The sequence below is a fragment of the Aquila chrysaetos genome, chromosome 5 (assembly GCF_900496995.4).
Source record: "Aquila chrysaetos chrysaetos chromosome 5, bAquChr1.4, whole genome shotgun sequence".
Lineage (NCBI taxonomy): Eukaryota > Metazoa > Chordata > Aves > Accipitriformes > Accipitridae > Aquila > Aquila chrysaetos.
In genome coordinates this window covers 1,832,160-1,853,196 of record NC_044008.1, presented here as the reverse complement: position 1 = coordinate 1,853,196, position 21,037 = coordinate 1,832,160, and the positions used below count along the sequence as shown (strand labels likewise).

The following is a 21,037-nucleotide window of genomic DNA, read 5'->3' as shown; positions in this document are numbered from 1 at the left end:
TGAGCACCCACGGGTGCCCCGCTTGGTACCCACGCAGGACGACCCGCGTATCCCCCTCTGCGGGGCCGGTGCTTTTCCATCACATCCCGGGGACCGCGGGGAAGCGCTTTTAACAGCAGCGCTTTGTTAATTATCGCAACAAACGATAATAATTACGGGACCTCTCACATTTCCCCCTTTTCACCCCAAAACACGTGAAGAAGAGTTTTGGCTCTCATTCAGGATCACGCTTGGTGCGGCAAATCCCCCCCATCCACAGCAAAACCGCAGCGCGGCACCGACGCAAAGGAGGCAGCGCCTTTTCGAGAAGATTTGAGCTTTTTTTTTTTCCTTTTTGCTTTTTTCTTCTTTTGCATATAAGAGGTTTTTTTAATCCTTGCCGCTACCCAGTCTCCACCGCCCACCGCTTCCTTGAAGCGAGGCAGGAATTTCCCGGCCGCGTGCTGGTTTTAACGCCCCATGGATCAGCATCCTGGGGAAGGGGAGCAAGCCGGGGAAGCAACATGTACGCAGCAGCGTGGCAAAGCTGCTTATGCGCCTCGGGGCCGCCGGCGCGGATTAGACACCCGCAGGGCTTAAGACATCTTAATTTGATCGTACGTCTGCGTTCCCCGTATCTACCGGGGACGTGCAACGCCGAGGGCAGCGCGCCGGGGCCGATGGAAGAACTGGGCAAAGCTCCATCACGCGGCCGAAACCCCGCCGCGGTGGATCAGATGGGGAGCAGAGCGGCTCCTTTTAAATGGCTTTAGTATTTGGAGGAGCAAAGCCTGGAGAGGTGAACGTGGCTGCGCGGCCCCGGGGGGATCGGACCTGCCAGCCCCAATGTGCCACGGCTGAACGCTGCTCATCAACGGACCGTATGTTTCCTGCTCTGTACGGGCACGGCTGGGCTCTGTGTCTTGCACCAAGCTCGTTCAACACCCAGGTAAGGGGGGGAAAAAAAAAAAATAAAAAAATCTTCATTTACAGGGTGTTGGTGAAGGTTTGGCAGTGCAGAGCAGTCGGCGGGAGAGCACGCGAGGAGTGAGCAACGCCAGCAGCAAGACAGGCAGCGAGGCGGTAAAGTCATCTGTCCAAGAACCGGGACAAATCTTCTGCACCAAGCGATGCACAAGAAATAACCGAGACTCGGTTTCTGGCGCGCAAGCAGCAGGCACAGCTTTTCTACCTCCTCTCCAACATCCGTGAGCATCAGACAACCATCGATCTGCACGAGCCACCACCACGAACCTCCGTCGGACAAGTCAGCGACACACAAGCAGCTTGGGATGGGACAGGCTGCCTCGCTGGCAGCTGCAGGTTGGCTTGGAGGACCGGAGCAACGTCCATATGGACATACCCACAGTAGAAACGTTGAGACCAGCCTGGACAGAGGTTGAGCAGGAAGGTCTGGCTGTGGGAGCAGCAGAAGGCAGGAGAAGAGACAGCAAAACAGTTGGTGGCAATGCACCATGGTCAGCAGGTCCTCAAGCTGTTGGCTCACATCTACCACCAGCTAGTTGGGACACCAGGGTTGAAAGACAACAGCCAGAGAGTGAATCCTTGTAACTCACAGAGAAGGGGAACAAGACGGAGTGAAAATCACCGCCAGCTCCTAAGAGGTACAAAAGGGCACATCCAAAACCAACACATGGTCACCAACCCAAGAAAAGCCCAGGAGATGGGATGAGGATACAATAGCTGCAGTCCCTCGTCCTCAGCATCATCGCAAGGAAACCTGGCATGCATGTCTCAGTGCTTTTGAGTTTGGGGGGGGGGGGGGGGGGGTGTGATGGTGCAACCACCAGAGCAAAATCAGGTTTATTTAAAAACAAAATGCCTTCCCTTCCTGTAAGGTTTCCCAGCAAGCCCTGACAGCGTTGCAACATTATTTCCTACCTACCCAGACGCTTCTACTTACCATGACTGTATCTCAGCCACATCCTACAAGACGAAGGCACTAGGTCTTCTCCTCTGCGGCTGCAGGACCAGGAGTGTTTGCAGGGCCCCCGGCAAGCGCCAGTGCCAAGGGTGGAAGAGGTGGCATAACAGGACAGCGCCGAAGCCGTGTGCCGGCTGCCGGGCTCCGCTCCAAACTGCCTTCAGCGCCGCGTGGCACGGAGCCCAGCTCCTGGGCTTCCTCCCCGGGGACCAGGCGCCCGCACCGTTTCTCCATGTGAGACGTCTGCCGGGAACGCGACAGGGGTTTGCACACACGCAGTCTAGAGCTGCCGAGCTCTTTCTAGCGCTGCCGAGCTCTTCCCAGCATTTTGCAGCACGCTCTCACGGACACAAAGGTATCCTGACCCCTTGCTCCTACCTTGCAGCGAGTAAGCAACAGCAAAAACAGCAAGACAGACAGCAAGGTTTCTTCCCCTGGCTAATTTTGCAGGCATAAAGCTGAATCCATGTTCCTTCTCTAACGTCCTTTTGTACCTGATCATCTGCATTAACAACAGCCAGTTTGTTTCCGTGCGTCTTTTTATTGCCTAAGGGGCAGATTTAAAAGAAGGGTAAATAAAAGACAGTGCTGGAGACGTGCCATTACGTCTCGCTTTTGGACGAGAGCACAGTGCCTGTGTTCCCCGTCCCAGGCGGACGGGCCCTCTGCTACTATCCAGAAGCCTTCAGAAATCATAACATACCTTCAAAATAATGCAAATTCCCTTTTGTGTTTTCAAGGTGTTTGCCACGGCCAGCTAGACACAGACATTTGAAAACATTCTCACTTGCTTTCTCATAAAAGCTTAGACTCACAAGCAATCTGAGCTCGTTAGCAGGGATATTGGGAGGAAACAGCTATTTCTTGGTTTGCTAAAATCATTAAAAGTGGGAATAAAGCAGGCCCTTGCATTTACCGGGCTGCAGTATTGCTGTTTGCTGTATGGAGGCCAGGGCCGGATTTATGAAGGATTCAGCATCTTTAGAGGAATAAAGCCACTTTCTCGCCTGCCCAGGGGCTGATACGGCTCCCACCACCGTGCACCGTTAGTGCCTTCCAGCATTAATTTGTTTTTCCTCCCCGGTGGAGAAGAATCTCCTTCACAGGTGGAGAAACAAGACAGGGGAAGACTGGCAAAAAGCAGGTCTTCGCAGGCATTTTTGGAAGAGTCTTAAGATGCTACCGAGCCCTGCTTCTCCTCCTCTTTCAAGCTATCAGCCCCCTCTCACAGCCCCCCAAATTATTTTTGTGAGCGCGCTGCCTCTCCTTGTGCAATGCGAGCCAGCAGAGGGAAGGAGGCCCTAACCCTGCTGTAAAGGCTGTTTAACTTGAGAGGAGCACGGCACTGTTGTCGCTCTGGCTTAGGATCGTCACGGCAAATTCTGCTCCAGGGACCAGGAGGTGGTAATTTCTCACTCAAACAGAGCTCAGCATCGTCTTAAACCCACCCAGGAGCACGTGGGTCGTGCATCAAACCACGACGTGAGCACCACAGATTGGGCAGAGCAAAACCTAGCTCGCTCGCTCAGTTGCGAGCCTGTCAGGCCTGTCTGATTTTTAGCAACTGCTATCACCGAAACTGCAGAATCCCATTGTTTGTTACATCTTGACATTACATATGGACAGGGGCGTGCCATGTTTCTACGCAAAACCAAATTTATAATTCCAGATGCATACAAATAAACCAAACGGCTACAGTAGCTCTTACCTTTATGTGTATTCCAGGCTGTTAGAGGCTTACTGGCTACATTAAATATTAAGCCATTTCCCTATACATTTCAAAGAGTAGATTTTTTTTTTTTAAAGTTCATCGGTGGCGAGAAGTGCCATGCAAGGCTGTCTGGAATAACAAATACCTCTTTTTTTAGTCTGATCCAAAGACCCTTGACGTCGTTGCAAGGTTGAGGTCTTACTACTGATTTCAGCAGGCTTTGGGAGCAGGCTTGGGCCACAAAAAGGACGTAAGAGGTTGATGCAGCTTGAAGACTCCCCGCACTTGTCCTCTGCAGCTCAAACCTGATGAAGGAAGAGTCACCAAGGGTTCACTTACACTGCACCGCACTCGGCCTCTCTCAGGGGCTATAGAAAGAAGTGGCCACTTGAAGCAACTTCAGAGATTAGTGGAGAGCAGGTCCATTAAGGGCTATAAAAATCAACGCTCCAGGTGTATCTTCTCCTTCAGGATGTCCACTGTATGGAAACATCCCAGCAAGAGCTAGGCAGGCTCCAAGGGGTTCAAGCCATGCAGGTCCCCAGAGGTCATCTAGCCCATGGGGCACCTTCCCTGGATAGTTATACTTCAAGGAGCTGCAGCCTCAGCTGTTTGGACGTGCCGGGTGCTGCACAAGAAGAGGTAAAGTTCAGCCCTGAGATTTGGAAGTGAAAGAAGAACAGCCAAAATTTACAACGATGGGGTCAGTACAGGAGTGTGATAGCCCAGACCCATCACATCCATTATCTTTTTGAGATAATCCTATTTAAATCATGCTTTTCAGGTCCATTATCATTTTGAGATAATCTTGTTTAAAATGTTTTCTCCTAAACATACTTCCCAAGTGTCAAGCTTGGTTCCTCTGCTCAATCTTTGGGCAAAAATCCCGTCATTTTAAACCAGTGTTAGCCTAAATCTGAATAGTTGTGAAGTGATAACTAACGTACCACGCTGAAATGAAACGTGTTTCTCTTTTTCCCAGTTGGTCTCACGCGCTGACATTTGTATCCTGGAAAACCTGGATGACATCTGGCTTCCTCGCGAGCTGCCGTGCCAGTGTGCCCGTGCCATCCGGGGCGTCCTGCAGCCCGGCACGGAGCAGGATCCGTGCGGCGTCCGCCTGCTGCCCAGCGCACGCTGCGTGCAGGGCTGTGGGGGAGACAAGATGTCGAGACAGGAGCTGAGATTGCCCGGTACGTTCGGCCTCAGCCCGCTTCAGATGCAAACATCAGATTCCCAGTGAAGGAAACCGAGTCAGCAGAGGGAACACATCAAGGGTGAAAGATGACTTTTCCCAGTTGCAACACCCAGCCAAGCAGCCGTGTGATGGCACAGCAGGGCTCAGCTGCCGCGGCCGTGCATGTCTACAGCAGGAGTGGGATGACTAAACCTGCACAAGCAGCAGACACGTCCTCTTTCACACGCAGCCGTGCTGCTAGAAAAGCTATGAGCCTGGCTTACCCCTGCTATTACCCTGTCTCCCCCTTGCAGATTACTAGTCCCTCCAATCCATCAAGCAGTACTAGCCTGGCTGAGCCAAAGCTAACCAGGTTTGCAAACATGTTGGGAGTATTTAAGCCAACTTGGTTCATTTTGACTGAGTCATGGGCAGAGGGTGCCCACAGCAGGAGGGCTGCGGGACAGAGCAGAAGGCCTCCAGGCTTCTTACGGCTCTGTGTTTGGGGTGGATTCAATAGTAACAAGCAAGAGAGGGGCTTGAAACTACTCTGGATGTGACTGGGGTCCTTTAAGGGCTGGGGGTCCCTGTCAGCTCACTCCAGGGTCAGGGAGTAAATGAGAAAGGTTTCCATGCACTGCGTGCAGCAACGAGCATCCCACAGGAGGAGGCTGAAATACTCCATCCCAAGCCCTAGCTCATCCCGCAGACCCCTCTGACAGCCAGCACGCGGATCCCGCATGGCTCCAGCACAGTTAGGCAGTCCTGTTACACTGGGCTTGTGCAGCAGGGTGAGACAGCCTTCTTCTCCCGGCCTCATCCTGCACAGGGGTGAGTATTTTTTTTATGCTGAGGGTCGTTAGCTCCTGCTGCAGGCTGATGTTGACCATGGGGCATCCTGATCCCCATGGATAATCCATGCAGGACACTTTGCAGGAATGGAGTCTGGGTGAGAAGCTCCCCAGGACGCAGTGACAGTAACGCAGCAAAGGTGCCGGGGAACGGGGCAGCTGACGGGCACGAGGAGGCACCACAAATGTCCCAGCATTAGACGAGTTCAGCAGAACTCAAATTTACTCACTGAGGGGGTGGAAGGGGAGATTGAGAGATACAAGACTGTTCATGCTCGCCGCTGAAGCATGTCATTAAGCAAACCTGAAGACTGGGTAAGTTGCCAATTTTGGCAATGGCTGAAACCATTTATATATACTTGTTTTGAGAGAGAGATGCTGATGCAAGAGATGCCTCAGACTCTCACGCTGGGAATGCCAACTCACTGGCATTACTATAGCAACTATATTTACATTCAAGATCTGTTATTATCTGCTCATAACCTATTCCTAGGCAGTTTGCTAACAAATTGAGGCTTAAGAGCTTGTGCAATTGTTGTATTTGTCTGCCTACCCTAACCGTTTCAAACTGGCTAATTTCAACCAAATTTGATGGCAAGGCGGTGGTATCAAAGATACTAAGCTCCTGAAAGTTTCATGCAAAATAAGCAGCTGGGTAAAGAGAAACACCAATTAGCATCTCTGTTCTTCCCCCAGGGGAAAGGCCCCAGTGCAGGCTCAACCACGCCATTAGACATCAGAAAGTCCAGCAGGAAGAGAGCCAGTGAATGAAAACTGCAAAAAAACCCAGGCTTCACATGTCACGCTGCTCCAAGAGCTTTTTGCATATGTGCATCTGGCATCTCCTTGCACGCTCCACTGAGCAGACGCAGCGCAGGCTGCTTTGGAGGCTGGGCTCCTGTTACTAAAGCACACTCTCGCTGTCATACAAAGGGTGAACAAATAGATCGGCAGCCTTACCAGAACGGCTCTTCCCATCCTTTGCGTGGACATCAGCGCCGAGGGACAGCAGCGTCTGGATGGTATGTGCGTGTCCTTCCTGCAGTGGTGAAGACAGGCACGTGGAATTCAGAATCAGCTCTGCACAATTTCTCACCTTTGTATTTAGCAGAAATAACACAGGCCTGAAAAGAAAGGAGGCCGCAAGCGATCTGTCCCTAACTGCATACAGCACCTGGAAGGGCACAGATGCAGATCCACTCTTTCATGGTCAAGTCTGGGCCTACCAGGAGCTGCTTCAGGCTCCAGAGGACCTTACAGCAGCTGGAAATCAGGGTCAGCTGCGTGTGACAGTGCAAGTCCGGTCCATTAGCCAAGGATTGCCCAGGCACAGCAGACACGCTGCCGTTACCCCACAGGAATTGGCCAGAGAGATGCCACCAGCACCTTCTCCAGCCCTTCTGCTGGCTACCCATGAGAGGAGTCGGAGCTTGGCCCTCAGTCAGCGTGTTTGCATGCCTTGCGTGCCCCTGGCAGCGATTTCGACCCAGAGGCTGAAAAAACAGCAAGACGCATCCCAGCAGCAAACATTTAACACTTTTAAAACCAAAAGTGTTCAGTTAAGACCAACAGTGCTTCAAATCATGTTACAGTGCAGAGCTGTCTCTGGTGGTGGTGGTGGTACAGCCAAAGACTGAGAGCGGAGCCTCGGCAGGGCAGGTGTGATAGACATACAACCCAGTCCAGACCCAGGCAGGTGGATCTGCTTTTAGACAACTCTAGATCCCATATGATCTTCTTGATCGTGGTCAATAGATCCGCTTTGCATAGCCAGGACCTTCAGGTGTGAGGAATTTCGAGGATTGTCTCCCAGCACAGCTTTGCCTTTGCTGGTGGCTGTGGAGGAGTTAATGCACAAACGACATCTGACTTAAAACTGGGTGACACAACCTAAAGATGTTTCCTAATAGCAAATTAGTGCACTAATTTGTCAGCTGATCTTGCCTTTGCCTCTCCAGTCCTCACCTTCAATCAAGCAACTCAATAAAATTGCTTTTAACTTCAGCTGGCCACAGAGCTGTAGGATCTCTGATTTACCTTTCATAATTGGCAGCTGGCTGTTTGTTAAAGGGACTAAATGTCAGCAAAAAGCCATGTGTTTTCCCACACTGTAAATCCACTTCAAGTACCACAGGGATCTAGAGTTGCTCTTACTAAGGTGTATTTCAGCTCAGAGAGCAGAACCTGTTGCTGATGGGCCTGTTGCGCATCTGCCTGCAGTACCTTTAGGAAATGCCGGTGCCTGAAGGATTACTTCAGTATTTGTAACGCCCTGTGAGAAGACGCAGAATGCCACGCTTACACACCGTCACGACCCACAGTGTCATCTATCTTTCCTCCGCCAGTAGCCAATTTTAAATGCTGCAAGGGAAAATGCAATACAGCCCCCACACCCCTCCTCTCTGCACGAGGTTCTCTGTAAATAAATCCTCTCTCCTTAAATAATGCGCCTGATTTTGTAATTACTTCTTCAGTGCAATGAATTAGTCTTTGTCATGTGGCATGAGAGTGGAAGGCTCTTATTTTTATCCCCACCACCCACTCTTTTCCCCCATTATCGTACGACTTAGTAGCATCTTCCCCCCTGCTCAAGACTCCTATTTCCCTGCTGCATGCACACCCCCTCTCAGTGGCAAAAACAGCAAGCCAGGAACTGCTTTAGCTGCCACAGCCTTGGCAGCAAATTGAGTTGAAAGCGTAATTTGATTTTCATGTATTTATAAATGCAAAGTAATAAGAAAAGAAGAAAAAAAACCACCAGCCAAACAAATGATGCTGTAAATATAAAGTGACACTGAGCCTCGGGAAGGAAGAGAAACCCATCAAATCGCTCCCCAATCAGCTGCTCGCCAAGACAGAGCTGGGATCTTCTCCAAGGCACATTATATTCCCCAATAGCCTTGCTGTTAAACGTACCCTTGGCAACCAAAAGGGCTTTCAACATGGTTTCTCAGAGCATGAGGAAGGGAAGCTGGGAGAAAGGCCTCCTTTGTGGGAGCCAGCAAATGCCACGGCTGGGTCCTGCTGGAGGAGAATACTGTTGCCAGCACTCCCAGTAAGTGTCATTGATGCTTTTGTAGGAGTGGGGCGCTGGGATGCTGCTTCGTTCCCACTACAAGTCTAGACCAGGCTCTGAGTGCTGCCTGTTAAAGCTCATGAGGTTTCATGTGCAGGGATCTGAGCTGGGACCTTCCCTTGCCACCAGCTGCCAGTATGCTGCACACTGTGGTGTAACAGCACCAAGCAGAAGGGAGGCAGCAGGGTCCCAGGAGGGATCCTGGTCAGCAGTGAGGCTTTTAAGATCTGCTCCGCACTCCCAGGGAGCGTTGCAGGACCCACAGCCTACCAGGCCCTGCTTCCCACATAGGCATGAGATGGGAGGAGGAGAAAGCTCAAACCACTCACTGCCTGGAATGCAAAACAGCTCCTGTGTGAAGGACGCAGATAAGCACCTGCGAGCTCCCTCCGCCTTTCCACCTCTCCTTTCTCACATCTGGCCACCGGCAGGCCAGAATCCAGCCTACTGGGACAAAGAGTTGCTGTTTCACAGCGCATCAGCCATATTCTGTCCAGCAAGCTGCTGACATGGAGACTGGCTACTGACCTGCTGGGACCCAAGCCACCAGGGCTGAAGAAAAATAGAGAAAGAAATCTGAGCACCATTTCATCCACATCTCCTCTGCCAGGCAAGTGAGAAGACACTGGTGAAGAACTGTCACAGCTCATGAACTGTTGGTACCTACAGCTCCCAATAACTAGCAGGGTGGACTCCCTTCAGGTATTGCACTTTGGTCCGTAGGCAGTGGACTGGAAGAGTAACGCTCGCCAGAGGTGTGGGACAAGTCCTGTCCACAGCATGGCCAACTGTGCCCTATCGCCACCCGCCTCTGCTCCTGCACGATCCCAGTCAGCCACATGCCAGGCAGGAGGGTTACTAAGCCACAGCGTAGTCAGCAGCGTGGGCAGGAGAGTGGTGAACACAGCAACTTCAGATACCCACCGCCACTCTGCAGACAGCTGGACACACTTAACGAGGGTCTAAAAACCATTAAACAGAGTATGGAACTGGTCAGGAGCAGACAGACAGTGACAGAGGATGAGCTAGGAATGTAAATCCTCCATCAGTGGCGAACACCTAAAAGAGCTTGTTTTAGATGCCTGCGTGTAGCACACCAATTGGCAAAGACTTTGTAGAGGAAGCCTGGGAACAGGAACAAACCTTGGCTGCGTAGTGCAGTGCTGTGAGTTGGAGGGCCGTTGCTCTCTCGTTGACATCAACACCCAGCTTGGAGACGAGGAACTGGATGGCTTCATCCTGGGCCGTGACAGCTGCCCGGTGCAGAGGTTGAGCGCCCAGCACATCCACAGCTGAAGGACAGGCCTGGAATGGAGGGGAGGATGGAAAGGGAAAGCAATGAACCACCCGGCCAAACTTTCAAGGACAATCACCAGCCCAAGCAGAAAGAATCATGTCTGCCTGCCATGGCCATGGTGACAGCAATGAACACATAGGATGTCACCAGCAGGACTGGTGCAGTTGGACTTAATGATCTTAAAGGTCTCTTCCAACCTAAATGATTCTACGATTCTATGGTTTGCAGACCAGAGCCAGCTCTCTGCTGAGCTTTTTAAGTGATAAGCAAAACTAGTGCCAAAAAAGAACCAAGCCCCGCCCCCCCCCCCTTCAGCTGAAGCACATATGATGGGTTTCAACTCTTTAAAGCAGCAAGAAACAACCCATCTCCAGCTTCTGTGCTGGTGGAGAAGAACTTGGATGCAGGTAGAGGGAGGGAGATGGGTAGATGACCTCATGAGATCTCTTCTGTGAGTCTCTGAATGTGAACCGCAAAGACATAAAATCAAGAAGGGTAACGGAAGTAATACACAGTGCACTCATCTTAAAGGATATAATCCAGCCTCTTGAAGCCTAGTGGGCCTGACTCATGGTTTTATAAAACCTAGAAGGTAGCAACACTGCCATTAGCGTTTCCAGTGCTGCTTCATGGCAGTAAGCCAGGGCACCACAACGAGGAAATTAAATCAACTCTTCCATCTTCATTGCCTGAAATGCGAGACTAAAAGTGTAAGCAAACTTCACAAATGTTTAATCCTGTAAGGGCCAGATGAGCGAAGACAAGTACATGAACACCTCCTGAAGACAACAAGTACCTACGTACTCAAGCACAACCTGGGCATCAAACCACCTCTGCTGAGTGAGGCTATGTGTTAAGGCTGAGTAAGTCCAAAGCTAGTGATCTTGAAAAGTGTGGTACCACATTCCCTGGCCCACTCCATGCCATGCTAGCTTTCTGCCAGGCCAGCGAGGTGCACCGGTTTGGCATGGTGTCTGATGAACACCAGAGCTGGTGCAGGGGAGAGGCAAAGTGACGGCAAAGTAGGTGAGAAGGGAGACACAACCCCCCACCTCTGTGAGAATCAGCCATTAGGTGGGCTCCAACCATCTCACATCAGTTCAGCAGTCAATAAATAATGCAGTGGTCTGGTTCCTGCTACGCACAATTGGCTCTAATGACATCCCTGTTACGCCTTGTATGTTGGAGGAAATCAGAGATTACTGGGAGACAATACAGGAGCAGCAGCTGCCATGAGAGAGGGAGGCCAGAGATGAGCTGCTGCTGGCACAGCCAGACGTCTCCGTGTTATCCACCTTCAGCGATGCCACGAGAGGCTCCATGCTGAGCCCTGGCACTCCCGAGTGCTGGTCTTGGCTTTGACACAGCTGCCCCTGCAGCGCTCAGCAAGTCCTGTCCCCTCCTGCCACTGCCTTGTGTCTCCATCCCCCTTCACCAGCTATGGGGACATATCCCTGCCCCAGGGTGAGATCTTCACCATGAGGTGGGCCTTACTCGGCAAAATCTTGCTCATCTCCAGAGGGAATTTGCCTTCTTTCACAATTCACTTCTTTACAATTTGGGAATTTGCTTCCTTACAACATGGTTATGGTGAATGCACACATTGCCTGTCCTGGCAGTTCTAGGTCAGGTCCTGGAGGAGGGAGGTGAGGTTTTGGCACCTACCTGGTGTTTTTCCAGGAGCAGCCGGGCAATGTTGACGTGCCCGTTCTGGATAGCATCCATAAAGGGAGTGACTCCACATTTGTCTCTGCTGTCAGGTTTGTACTGGCACCTGGGAGAGAAGACAAAAGCCAGGACAGAGTTGTTGGCGGCTCTAAAATCCTTACTGCACTAGTTGCTTTGCATTGGTGGTGCAGGAGACTATCAGCAGATAGGATTGGAAATGGCATATATAAAGCCTGTCCATAGACCATGCATAAACCTGTCTCAGTGCTTTACGGCCTGGTGTATGGTCTGCTGGGATTTTTTGGGTCAGAGATCTGGTACTTAGCTGGTGCAACTTCTTCAGGCTGCAGAAAAGCCAGGGCTCTACGGATCATTTATATTTCCCTTGCCCCCTGAACAGAGGATCTCTAGAAGGGGTAAGGTGTGCACTGGCAGCAGGGAAAACCATATCCTCATGTAACAACGCCACGTACAAAATCAAAGCTCACAGGTCTCACTCAGGTTAAAGCTCCATTGAAATGAGAGAAGACTGAATTAAAATTGAAAGCCTGGCTCGAATCACAGGGCTATGTTTATGCTGGGCCAAGCGTGGACAGGAATTTACAAGGCTGGGACGAGTCAGCTAGCAGGAGCTGTGGCTAGCAGTGGCTGCGATGCCCAGGGAAAGCTACTCCAGCTCTGGCAGTGGGCAGTGCTGGTAAGGAAGGTAACAGGGTCAGGATGACTGGGCACAGGCTGATTTAAAGCCACTTCACAGCAGTCTCCCAGAAGCCACAGTCTGAAAATAAAGCCTGGAGGCTCAGTCCAGCCTAGAGCAGCTGTACCCAGAACCGAGCTGTCAGAAAACAGTTTTGTTGTTATTGTATGGCCTCGGACACATCGGAGGCAATGGGAATGAATCAGCACAGAAAAAGAGCAGAGTTATATAACCGGGGCTTATGTCATAGCGAAGTCAGAGCCCATCGGAGCCCATTCGGAGACTGTCCTTGTCTCAAAAGCCCCTAACCGGCCGTGAAAAACCCAGAGGAAACAGAGACGGCCTCGGGATCGCATGCAGGGCAGCTGTGCAACCAGGCTTCCCGAATGGCATAAACTCCCTTTGTGTCCGGGCAGCTGGAGCGAGCCTGGTGGTGGACAGGAGGCGGGGGAGAGCGGGGCGGCAGAGGCAGTGCTGGGAGGAAGCCTGCTTACCGCTCCAGGAGCAGCTCCACAACGTCAAAACAGCCGTGCATTGCTACGAGAGGGAGGAAATGCACGGTTAATTTAAGTTTTCATGCCACCGTCCGCCTACAGTGAAACATAATCAGGTTTCTGACCCTTTTGGCTTACTCATGATGAGGGAAAGGGTTCCGAGAGGCTTTAAATTCAAAGCTTTTGATTATTATCTTTTTTTGTAATTAAAACATTGTCTCCAGATCTCGAGCCTTCCCCTCCCCTGATCCTATAGGAAAACACCAGATAAACCAGGGAAAAGGCATGCATATAGGCACCATTTGCCTCTACCTGCAGAGTACATGCGTGAGAGCGTACACGCAATTAAGCTGACACAAAGATCTTTTCTTGCAAGTATTTGTTAATCCCTGAAATGAAATGTGTGAGAAGCAAAATGAACACAAAGCAGGGAGCTGGTGAATAGCTGGATGGCATTTCCACCCCTCCTCAGCCACTTAAACTACCTATCACTCCCATCTAATCACCCTAATGAAGCATCCTCACCCAGACAGCATCTCGGAGGAAAAACAACAACAGTGGGGGAGGATTTGAACATCATGCACTGAAATATCCTCTCCCTTTATTTTTTTAAAACACATCGTATTACAGCAATGTAAGGACAGTCTCATTCTGGCTTTTTTTCTGCAGGTCATTTTGCAAAACAAATTAAATACTGAAAGAAAAAAAATATCAAAGCAAGCCCAGAGCTGCTACATCAGGCTATTTACTCTGTGCGATGAAAGAAGGGCTCCTGACAAATGTGTGTTACCAGCAATAACCTTCAGACGCAGCTGCACAATAGATGCTCTTTGAAAGCCCAACGAAGGGCTCCCATCCTCCCAGACCTTGGCCATTTGCTCCTGCTCCCTGCCCGTTTATCACCCCTTCACCTGAGCTGATGTAAATACAGGCAGAGCCACACTGTGAAAAGGATTTTTGAAATGGAGGCTTTAAAAAACCCAAGCTACGTGAAGAAAAAACACCCCAAGCAACGCATCCTTTAACAGCAACAGAGACACAAGAAAGCTGCAGTGCTCAGATCCACTGTTGCACTCCACTTCCTCTAATTACATGTCCCCCACTCTCTTGCCTCAGGCTACGGATATATGAAGCAGCAAAGCTTAAGGAATCAACCCGAAAAAAAATTGCACGGGGGAGAAAATTACCCATCATCTATCCAGGGATAACTGTGCCAGGAAGCCAGCTGGACTGGTCACGGGTTAATGTGCTCATATCCACACCCTTGGGATCTAAACTCATTGAGACGGTGGTTCATCTTGACATGATTTCCACCCCCCCGGCAGCTCCAGCATCGTCTCCGGCCCCTCGCCCATGCCCCCGCCTCAGGAGCTGTGTCTGTGCAACTCGGCTACATGGTGGTGTGTGTGGGGATGCTGGCACCAGCACCAAGCAGCAGCCTCCAGCATTGTCCTGGGTTAAAATTATGCTGGGGGCAAAGGTGGTTGAAGCAGCTCCAGCCCTTCCCGCTGCCCAGTCGCTCCTGCACCGGCTGCTGCTCCGCCAATATGTGTGTCCAGGGTCTAACCGGGATTGGTAAAATGACCAGAAATCAACCCAAATCATGGGTTGATGGCTTTGCCACAATGAAAGTCAAACATAGGAGGCAACACAGAGGTCAAGACACCTCTATGAAGCAGTGAGAACTAGGCGCTGGATCCCACCATCACTGTCTGTATCCCCATATCCCAAGCACTACAAGGCAGGGAGGAGACTTTAAACTCAAGGTTAAAAGGTCTTTTTCCTCAGGACAGTCCTCACCCTACTCCTGACCCCATCCCCAGACCCTCAAACCCCAGATCCCAACCCAACATCCACCTATGTGCGGGGAGAGGGCTGAGACAGGGCTGCGAGCCCAGCCAGCCAGCCCAGACACGGAAACACAAGACCTGGGATTGAGCAGGGACAGGAGAACGTGCAAATAAACGAGGATTAGCCATTTCTCATTCAGGCAACCTGCTCCTCGCCGCCCAGCCTGAAATATCAAACAACTCATCAGCTATTTTTCATTCTCAGGCCAAGCATAAGGACTAAGGCACAGCCAATGCCCCTGGGCTGGGACTGTCACTGCTGATGAGCAGTGCGGTGGACAGGCGGCTACTGAGGGCCGGAGAAGTAACAGGAACGACAGCCAAGGAACAACATACCCAATAGATTAATTACAGCACAGCAGGGGTCTCCTGACAACACCTTGGGTCTTTGCGGAGAGTCAAACCCTATTAAACTCTTTGGGAAATGAGTTTAGGCAGCCGCAGCTTGGAGCGGTGGCTCCCCACACTCATCTCTCCTGCGGAGACACTGCCGAGCCCCGGGACACGCAGTTTAATTCCCTCTCAGGGATGGGACGTGTTTCAGATTCAGGTCAGCCAGCAACCTCCAGCCTGCCCCACAACGTCACCCTGACTTGGTGTCACACAACTCTCCCTTCACTCACTCGCTCCTTCTATCGTCCACTCTCACTGCATCTCTGGAGGGCAGAGTTAAGGGGATTTAAGCTCTGGGAAGATCCATGCTTTATCTGCACTGGCTAGCTTGCAAAGTCTGTGGGTAACCAGACCTGATACTCTGTAAGGGCCAATGAGACACGGCAGGACAAACTTAGTTCTGCATTAACAGATTTTTGGGCCATTCAACTTATTGAGACTCAGAGAACTTAACTGAGAAACACCTTGTGCATCATTCATAAATTAAGATTAATCACTGCATTTCAAGGATGAAAGAGTCGGAAAGCCAGAAACCAAATCCAAACTGCCTCTGGGTTACTGTTCAGCTAACTGCCCTTCTGCTCCCCACCATGCCTGATGACATCTGTGGTTCTTCAAACCAGTTCACTCCCTTTATTTGTCCTTTTAAACCAATGAAAGGGGCAGACAAGGGGAATCGGACAAGGCGCATTCCAACTCTAACAACAGCCCCTGCATATTCCCAGCAGAGACTATCCTTCCCCTTTGCAGAAAGGCACTCTGGATTTCTCACCACAAGATACTACCTTCTTAAGAGCAATGTGAGAATACCAAAACCTGTGATGCTTCTTCCGGTGGTTACACCTAGAGACCCTACAGCTCTTCAGATTTGCCATAATGACCTAAACCACCAAGCATTCAGACAAAAATGGATCATTTTGAGAGATACGGCTCTTACAAAAACTGATGACAAGACTAGAAACCAAACTGGTAAATATGTCCATCAACAGACAGATCCCAAAAGATGTCTCTCAGCAGCTCTGCTGCTTTTAGGACTTTTAGAATGCCAGGATATGCTTGGAGCCTTGCAGATTTTCCAAGTGCAATTTGCAGCTTCATATGCCAGCAAGGGAAAGTGTATTGCAATGTGTTCTGAGCTGTGGGTGCTTGGATATATCTGTCACAGGGAGGCAGAGATGGAGACGAACACCCTGGTCCAAGGAGGCCAAAGTCAGTGGGTCATCACGAGTGCTCCTCAGATGGATCCACCACTCCCAAGAGAACATAACTGTTATGCACCACAAAAACATGCTTTGAGTACAGGCAAAATCCAGTCAAATGGGAACCGAGGACCCTCCAACCTCATAAGCTCAGTCTTTGGCACATCATTAAGAAATATTAAACCTAATGCTTGCTGTTTATTTATCTGAAAGCAACTAAAATGAGTGTCTGTCCTGAGGTAAAACCCTGCAAAGATGCAGCAGAGCACTGTTAGCAGACTGAAGTTCAGAGAGGTGAGGTCCCACTAATGCCCACCACTAGCCCCTTTTCATTTAATTTCAGTAACTTAGTATTTAACTGTTTCCCTGTGGTTTTGTATCAAGATAGGTCACACTTTGCTTCTCCAAAATAAACGTGAACTGAAACAACAGCCCCCTTCTGTTCTCTGCTGCCATTACAGGCCACTCTTCTCTTCCAACCCCTCTGGTGGCAACGGGACCCTCTTTTACCTGCTGTGTGCAGAGGCGTTCTCTTAATTGTGCTCTCTGTGTCCCAGCTGCTCGGGGACATGTCCAGCAGGTACCGGAGGACCTGGGGATGGCCCTCACGGCTCGCGATGTGGAAGCAATTCCAGCCATCCTTATTCTTCAGCAGTGGGTTGGCTCCATGCTCCACAAGAGCTTTGATCACCTCCAGGTTCTGCCTGGTGCAAGCCATCATTAGGGGAGTCCTGAAAGAAACACAAAGCAAACCTAATAACCAGAGAGACAGTGCCATACAAGTCTGATGGCTTTTGTTCTAACGTCTGAGCTTGAAGTATGATTTAAAGTTGTGTGTAGCACCAACTGGCCTGTCTCATAAAACACAGTAGCTCAGTGCCAGCTGTGGTGAGCTAGCCAGAGGGAAAACTGATGTACTAAAACCCATCTGAGGTAGTAGGAAACTTTGCTGGCTCAAGGCAAAGACCTTCTCCAGGCTGCTCAAGGCTAAATTTATGGTTCCACCTGGATTCAGATGCTTTGACTGAGGCTCACCACGTGCTGCATACAGACCTGTGAGATTTTACAGCACTGCTTTTTCATGCAGGTAATACAGGGTTTGGACTTTTGGGGACTGTTGAGACAGAGCTGTTAACATCAGTGTTTCTTACTCCAGCCAGTCACCCAGAGAGGCAGCTATGGCTGCAGACAGCAAACCACGGACAACTCCGCATATCCTGGCAGTAGAGCATGAGTGTACCAGCAAATGCCACTCTGGAACATTTCTGATGCAGAGCAGCTGGCCTGAGAGTGAAGCTTTTCACAGTTTTGTCCTGTTTCACATGTCTAGGAACAACCTTTGACACTTATAAAATGCTCCAGTTGTAAGGACAGATAAGGTCAGGAAGAGTGCTCTGAGAAGGGAGATAAAATCTCCAGTGATGGAGATCTTTAAGAAGAGATTAGACACGTGTCTGCTGGGGACGATCGGGTAGTGCTGAGCGTGGAGCTCTGTGTTTCCTGCAGCTCTGTTTCTGTACGGTGCCTCAGATCAGCGTATATTTTCAATGGAAATGAGACTTTGTCCAAGGGCTGGGACATGCGCTAGCAAGCACGTAGCTCCCCATTTTTAATCCATGGATGGAAGGGTACTGCGGGCCTATCACACAAAACCAGGCTCGCACACGCATCTGCACGCAGCTCGAGATCTCTGCCTCCCTCTGCTCCCCCTGATGTCAGCACGACGCTGGCACAGCCTCGAATTACGAGGACTGGGATGCTGCCTTTCTATTTATGTTAGTTCAGCTTCAAAATGACCTCCCTGGGCTTTGATTTGTGGGCTGGAGAGAATCTTTGCTTTCTTTTTGCAAGGTGGTACACAGAAATCTCCCTCCCCAAGAAGTGACTTTGACATTAATCAGGCCTGCTGCTTTTTTGTGGATTAGGCTTTATTTTTTATTCCCCATTCTCAGTCCCTCATCATTTGCTTACGTGTTTCCCACGTGGCAGGCAAACAAAAACCCTAAAGAAACCAGTTGTTTCTTGGGTTCTTGAGGCTGTTGCTATCATATCAGTAGCAAATCTGACCTAAGAGGCTCTGCTTGCTGAGGGGAAACAGAAGTAAAACTTACTTTTTATCTTCTTATTTCAGTTTCTGAGGACCGGTACACAAAAATGTGAATCAGTATCACTGATTCCCATCCAACAGGGGCATGGGGAAGAACAAATAGCTGCAGATGAAAACTTTTAAATTGGATCTGCTAATGAAGGAGTAATTTACAACCTCTACAATAAACAGGGGGAAATCAGTGATAGGGCTGGAATTTAGCCCAGAAAGCCAACCGTATCCTGGGCTGCATCAAAAGAAGCATGGCCAGCAGGTCGAGGGAGGGGATTCTGCCCCTCTGCTCCGCTCTGGAGAGACCCCCCCCCTGCAGTACTGCCTTCAGCTCTGAGGTCCTCAGCACAGGGCAGACATGGACCTGTTGGAGCAAGTCCAGAGGAGGGCCACGAAGATGATCAGAGGGCTGGAGCACCTCTCCTGTGAGGAAAGGCTGAGAAAGTTGGGGTTGTTCAGTCCGCAGAAGAGCAGGCTCCGGGGAGACCTTATTGCAGCCTTCCAGTACCTAAAGGGGGCTTATAAGAAAGATGGGGAGGGACTTTTTACAAGGGCATGTAGTGACAGGATGAGGGATAACGGTTTTAAACTAAAAGAGGGTAGATTTAGACTAGATAAAAGGAAGACATATATTATGATGAGGGTGGCGAAATGCTGGAACAAGCTGCCGAGAGAGGTGGTAGATGCCCCATCCCTGGAAACATCCAAGGTCAGGTTGGACGGGGCTTTGAGCAACCTGATCGAGTTGAAGATGTCCCTGCTCATTGCAGAGGGGTGGGACTAGATGACCTTTAAAGGTACCTTCCAACCAAAACCATTCTGTGATTCCATGATTCTAAATGACGGCTCCAGCAGTCCCATTCCCCCCTTCCGCATCCAAGCCCCTTTCAGATATCGCTCTGACCCACAGCAAAGCAATCCAGTGACCTACCAGTCTGCCTTTTTCAAGCAGTCTACGCTTGCGCCTCTCTCCAGGAGGTAGGAGACACACTCCCCGTGGCCCATGGAGGCCGCTTCGTGCAGGGGTCTTTTGTAGTCGCTATTGAACGCCTCAACGTCCATCCCCAGCACCTCCACCAGGTAGGCGAGGACGTCCCGGTGCCCGTATCGGGCAGCGTGGTGCAGCAGCGTGTCCCCCGAGCGCCCGTAGCGCTGGCTCCGCACTGCTGGGACCAGCGCGTCGTCCGGCCGCAGCTCGTCGCGGAGGAGGTCCAGCCGTCCCTCCTGCACCAGCCGGAGGAGCGGCCTCGGCCTCTCCCCCTCCGCCATGGCTAGAGATCTGGAAGAAAGGCCAAAATCAGGACGACGGTTTCGAACTGCGTGAATACGATGGCCGCTCCCTGGGTCGGGATAAACAGAAATTACCTTCTCCCTCAGGAAAAACAGAACCCGGCCTCCTCCTCCAGAAAAACAAGAAATTTCCTTTTCCGTCAGCAAATCTACAAACCGGCCTCTCCCTCAGGAGAAATTTCCTTGTCCCTCAGGATAACTAGAAATTTCCTTTTCACTCCAGAAAACCAGAAACTGGCCTCCCCTTCAGCAAACCCAGAAATTTCCTCTTCCCTTTGGAAATCCAGGAACCGGCCTCTCTCTCAGGGAAAAACAGAAATTTCCTTTTCCCTCCCGAAAACCAGGAACCAGCCTCTCCCTCAGTAAAACCAGAAATTTCCTTTTCCCTTGGGAAAACTAGGAACTGGTCTCTCCTTCCAGAAGACAAGAAATTGCCTTTCCCTTAGGAAAACCAGGGTCCGACCTCTCCCTCAGGAAAAACAGAATTTTCCTTTTCCCCTCAGGAAAACAAGAAACTTCCTTTTCACTTGGGAAAACAAGAAACTAGCTGCTCCCTCAGGAAAAACAGAATTTTCCTTTTCCATCTGGAAAACCAGGAACCGGTCTCTCCCTCAGAAAAAAAAGAGAAATTCCATTTTCCCTCAGGAAAACTAGAAACCAGACTCTCCCTGTGGAAAAAGAGAAATTCCCTTTCCCCTGAGGAGAACTAGAAAATTCCTTTTCCTCTTAGGAAAACCAGAAACCAGCTGTTCCCTCAGGAAATCCAGAAATTTCCCTCTCCCTCAGGAAAACCTGAAACTTCCTTTTTCCTCTGGAAAATTAGTAACTTCCTTTTCCCTCACAAAAACCAGAAACCAGCCTCTCCTCCAGGAAACCCAGAAATTCTCCTTTCCCTTAGGAAATTCGGAAAACGACCTCTCCTTCAGCAAACCCAAAAATTTCCACTTCCCCTCTGGAAAATCAGAAAGCGGCCCTTCCCTCAAGAAAACCAGTAATCTCCTTTTTCCTCCAGAAAACGGGAAATTTCCTTCTTCCCTCAGGAAGACCAGGAACCCGCCTTTCCCTCAGGCCGGGCACCCACCACGTTTCCCTCTCCTCAGCGCACGTCGTGGCGGGTCCCTTCGTAGGGCATTCCGCGGCGGTTAAACCCCCCCCGCGCTCTGCTGGGGCTGCGTGACGTCACGCGCGGCGGCGTGATGTCACCGCCGCGGCACAGGCCGGGGGGGGGGGGGGGGGGGGGGGGGGGGGGGGGCGACGGTCAACAAACTCCGGGAACAATTCCGTCGGCCCCAATCGGCGTTATCCCAAACCC

The 21,037-nt window shown here is 50.7% G+C and overlaps 1 protein-coding gene across 14 annotated transcripts; it reads right to left on the bottom strand.

The window, feature by feature from the left end:
- Positions 1-77: 77 nt before the first annotated feature.
- On the bottom strand, positions 78-21,024 carry ANKRD16 (ankyrin repeat domain 16). 14 transcript variants are annotated; one of them, XM_041123830.1, is made up of 11 exons: positions 20,807-21,024; positions 19,801-19,835; positions 19,367-19,714; positions 16,848-17,068; positions 11,702-11,810; positions 9,883-10,044; positions 6,624-6,702; positions 4,583-4,784; positions 3,781-3,927; positions 2,303-2,471; positions 78-2,167 (listed from the first exon to the last, which is right to left on the bottom strand). In XM_041123830.1, exons 3-11 carry the CDS (start codon positions 19,702-19,704, stop codon positions 1,927-1,929), a joined length of 1,668 nt encoding a protein of 555 aa, XP_040979764.1. In that variant the 5' UTR covers positions 19,705-19,714; positions 19,801-19,835; positions 20,807-21,024; the 3' UTR covers positions 78-1,926. The 14 variants fall into 14 exon arrangements, 12 of the variants coding, with proteins under 12 accessions (XP_040979764.1, XP_040979765.1, XP_040979762.1 ...); XM_041123831.1 differs by lacking the exon at positions 19,801-19,835 and having other exon boundaries at positions 78-1,597; positions 1,904-2,167; XM_041123828.1 differs by lacking the exon at positions 19,801-19,835.
- Between the last annotated feature and the right edge of the window lie 13 nt (positions 21,025-21,037).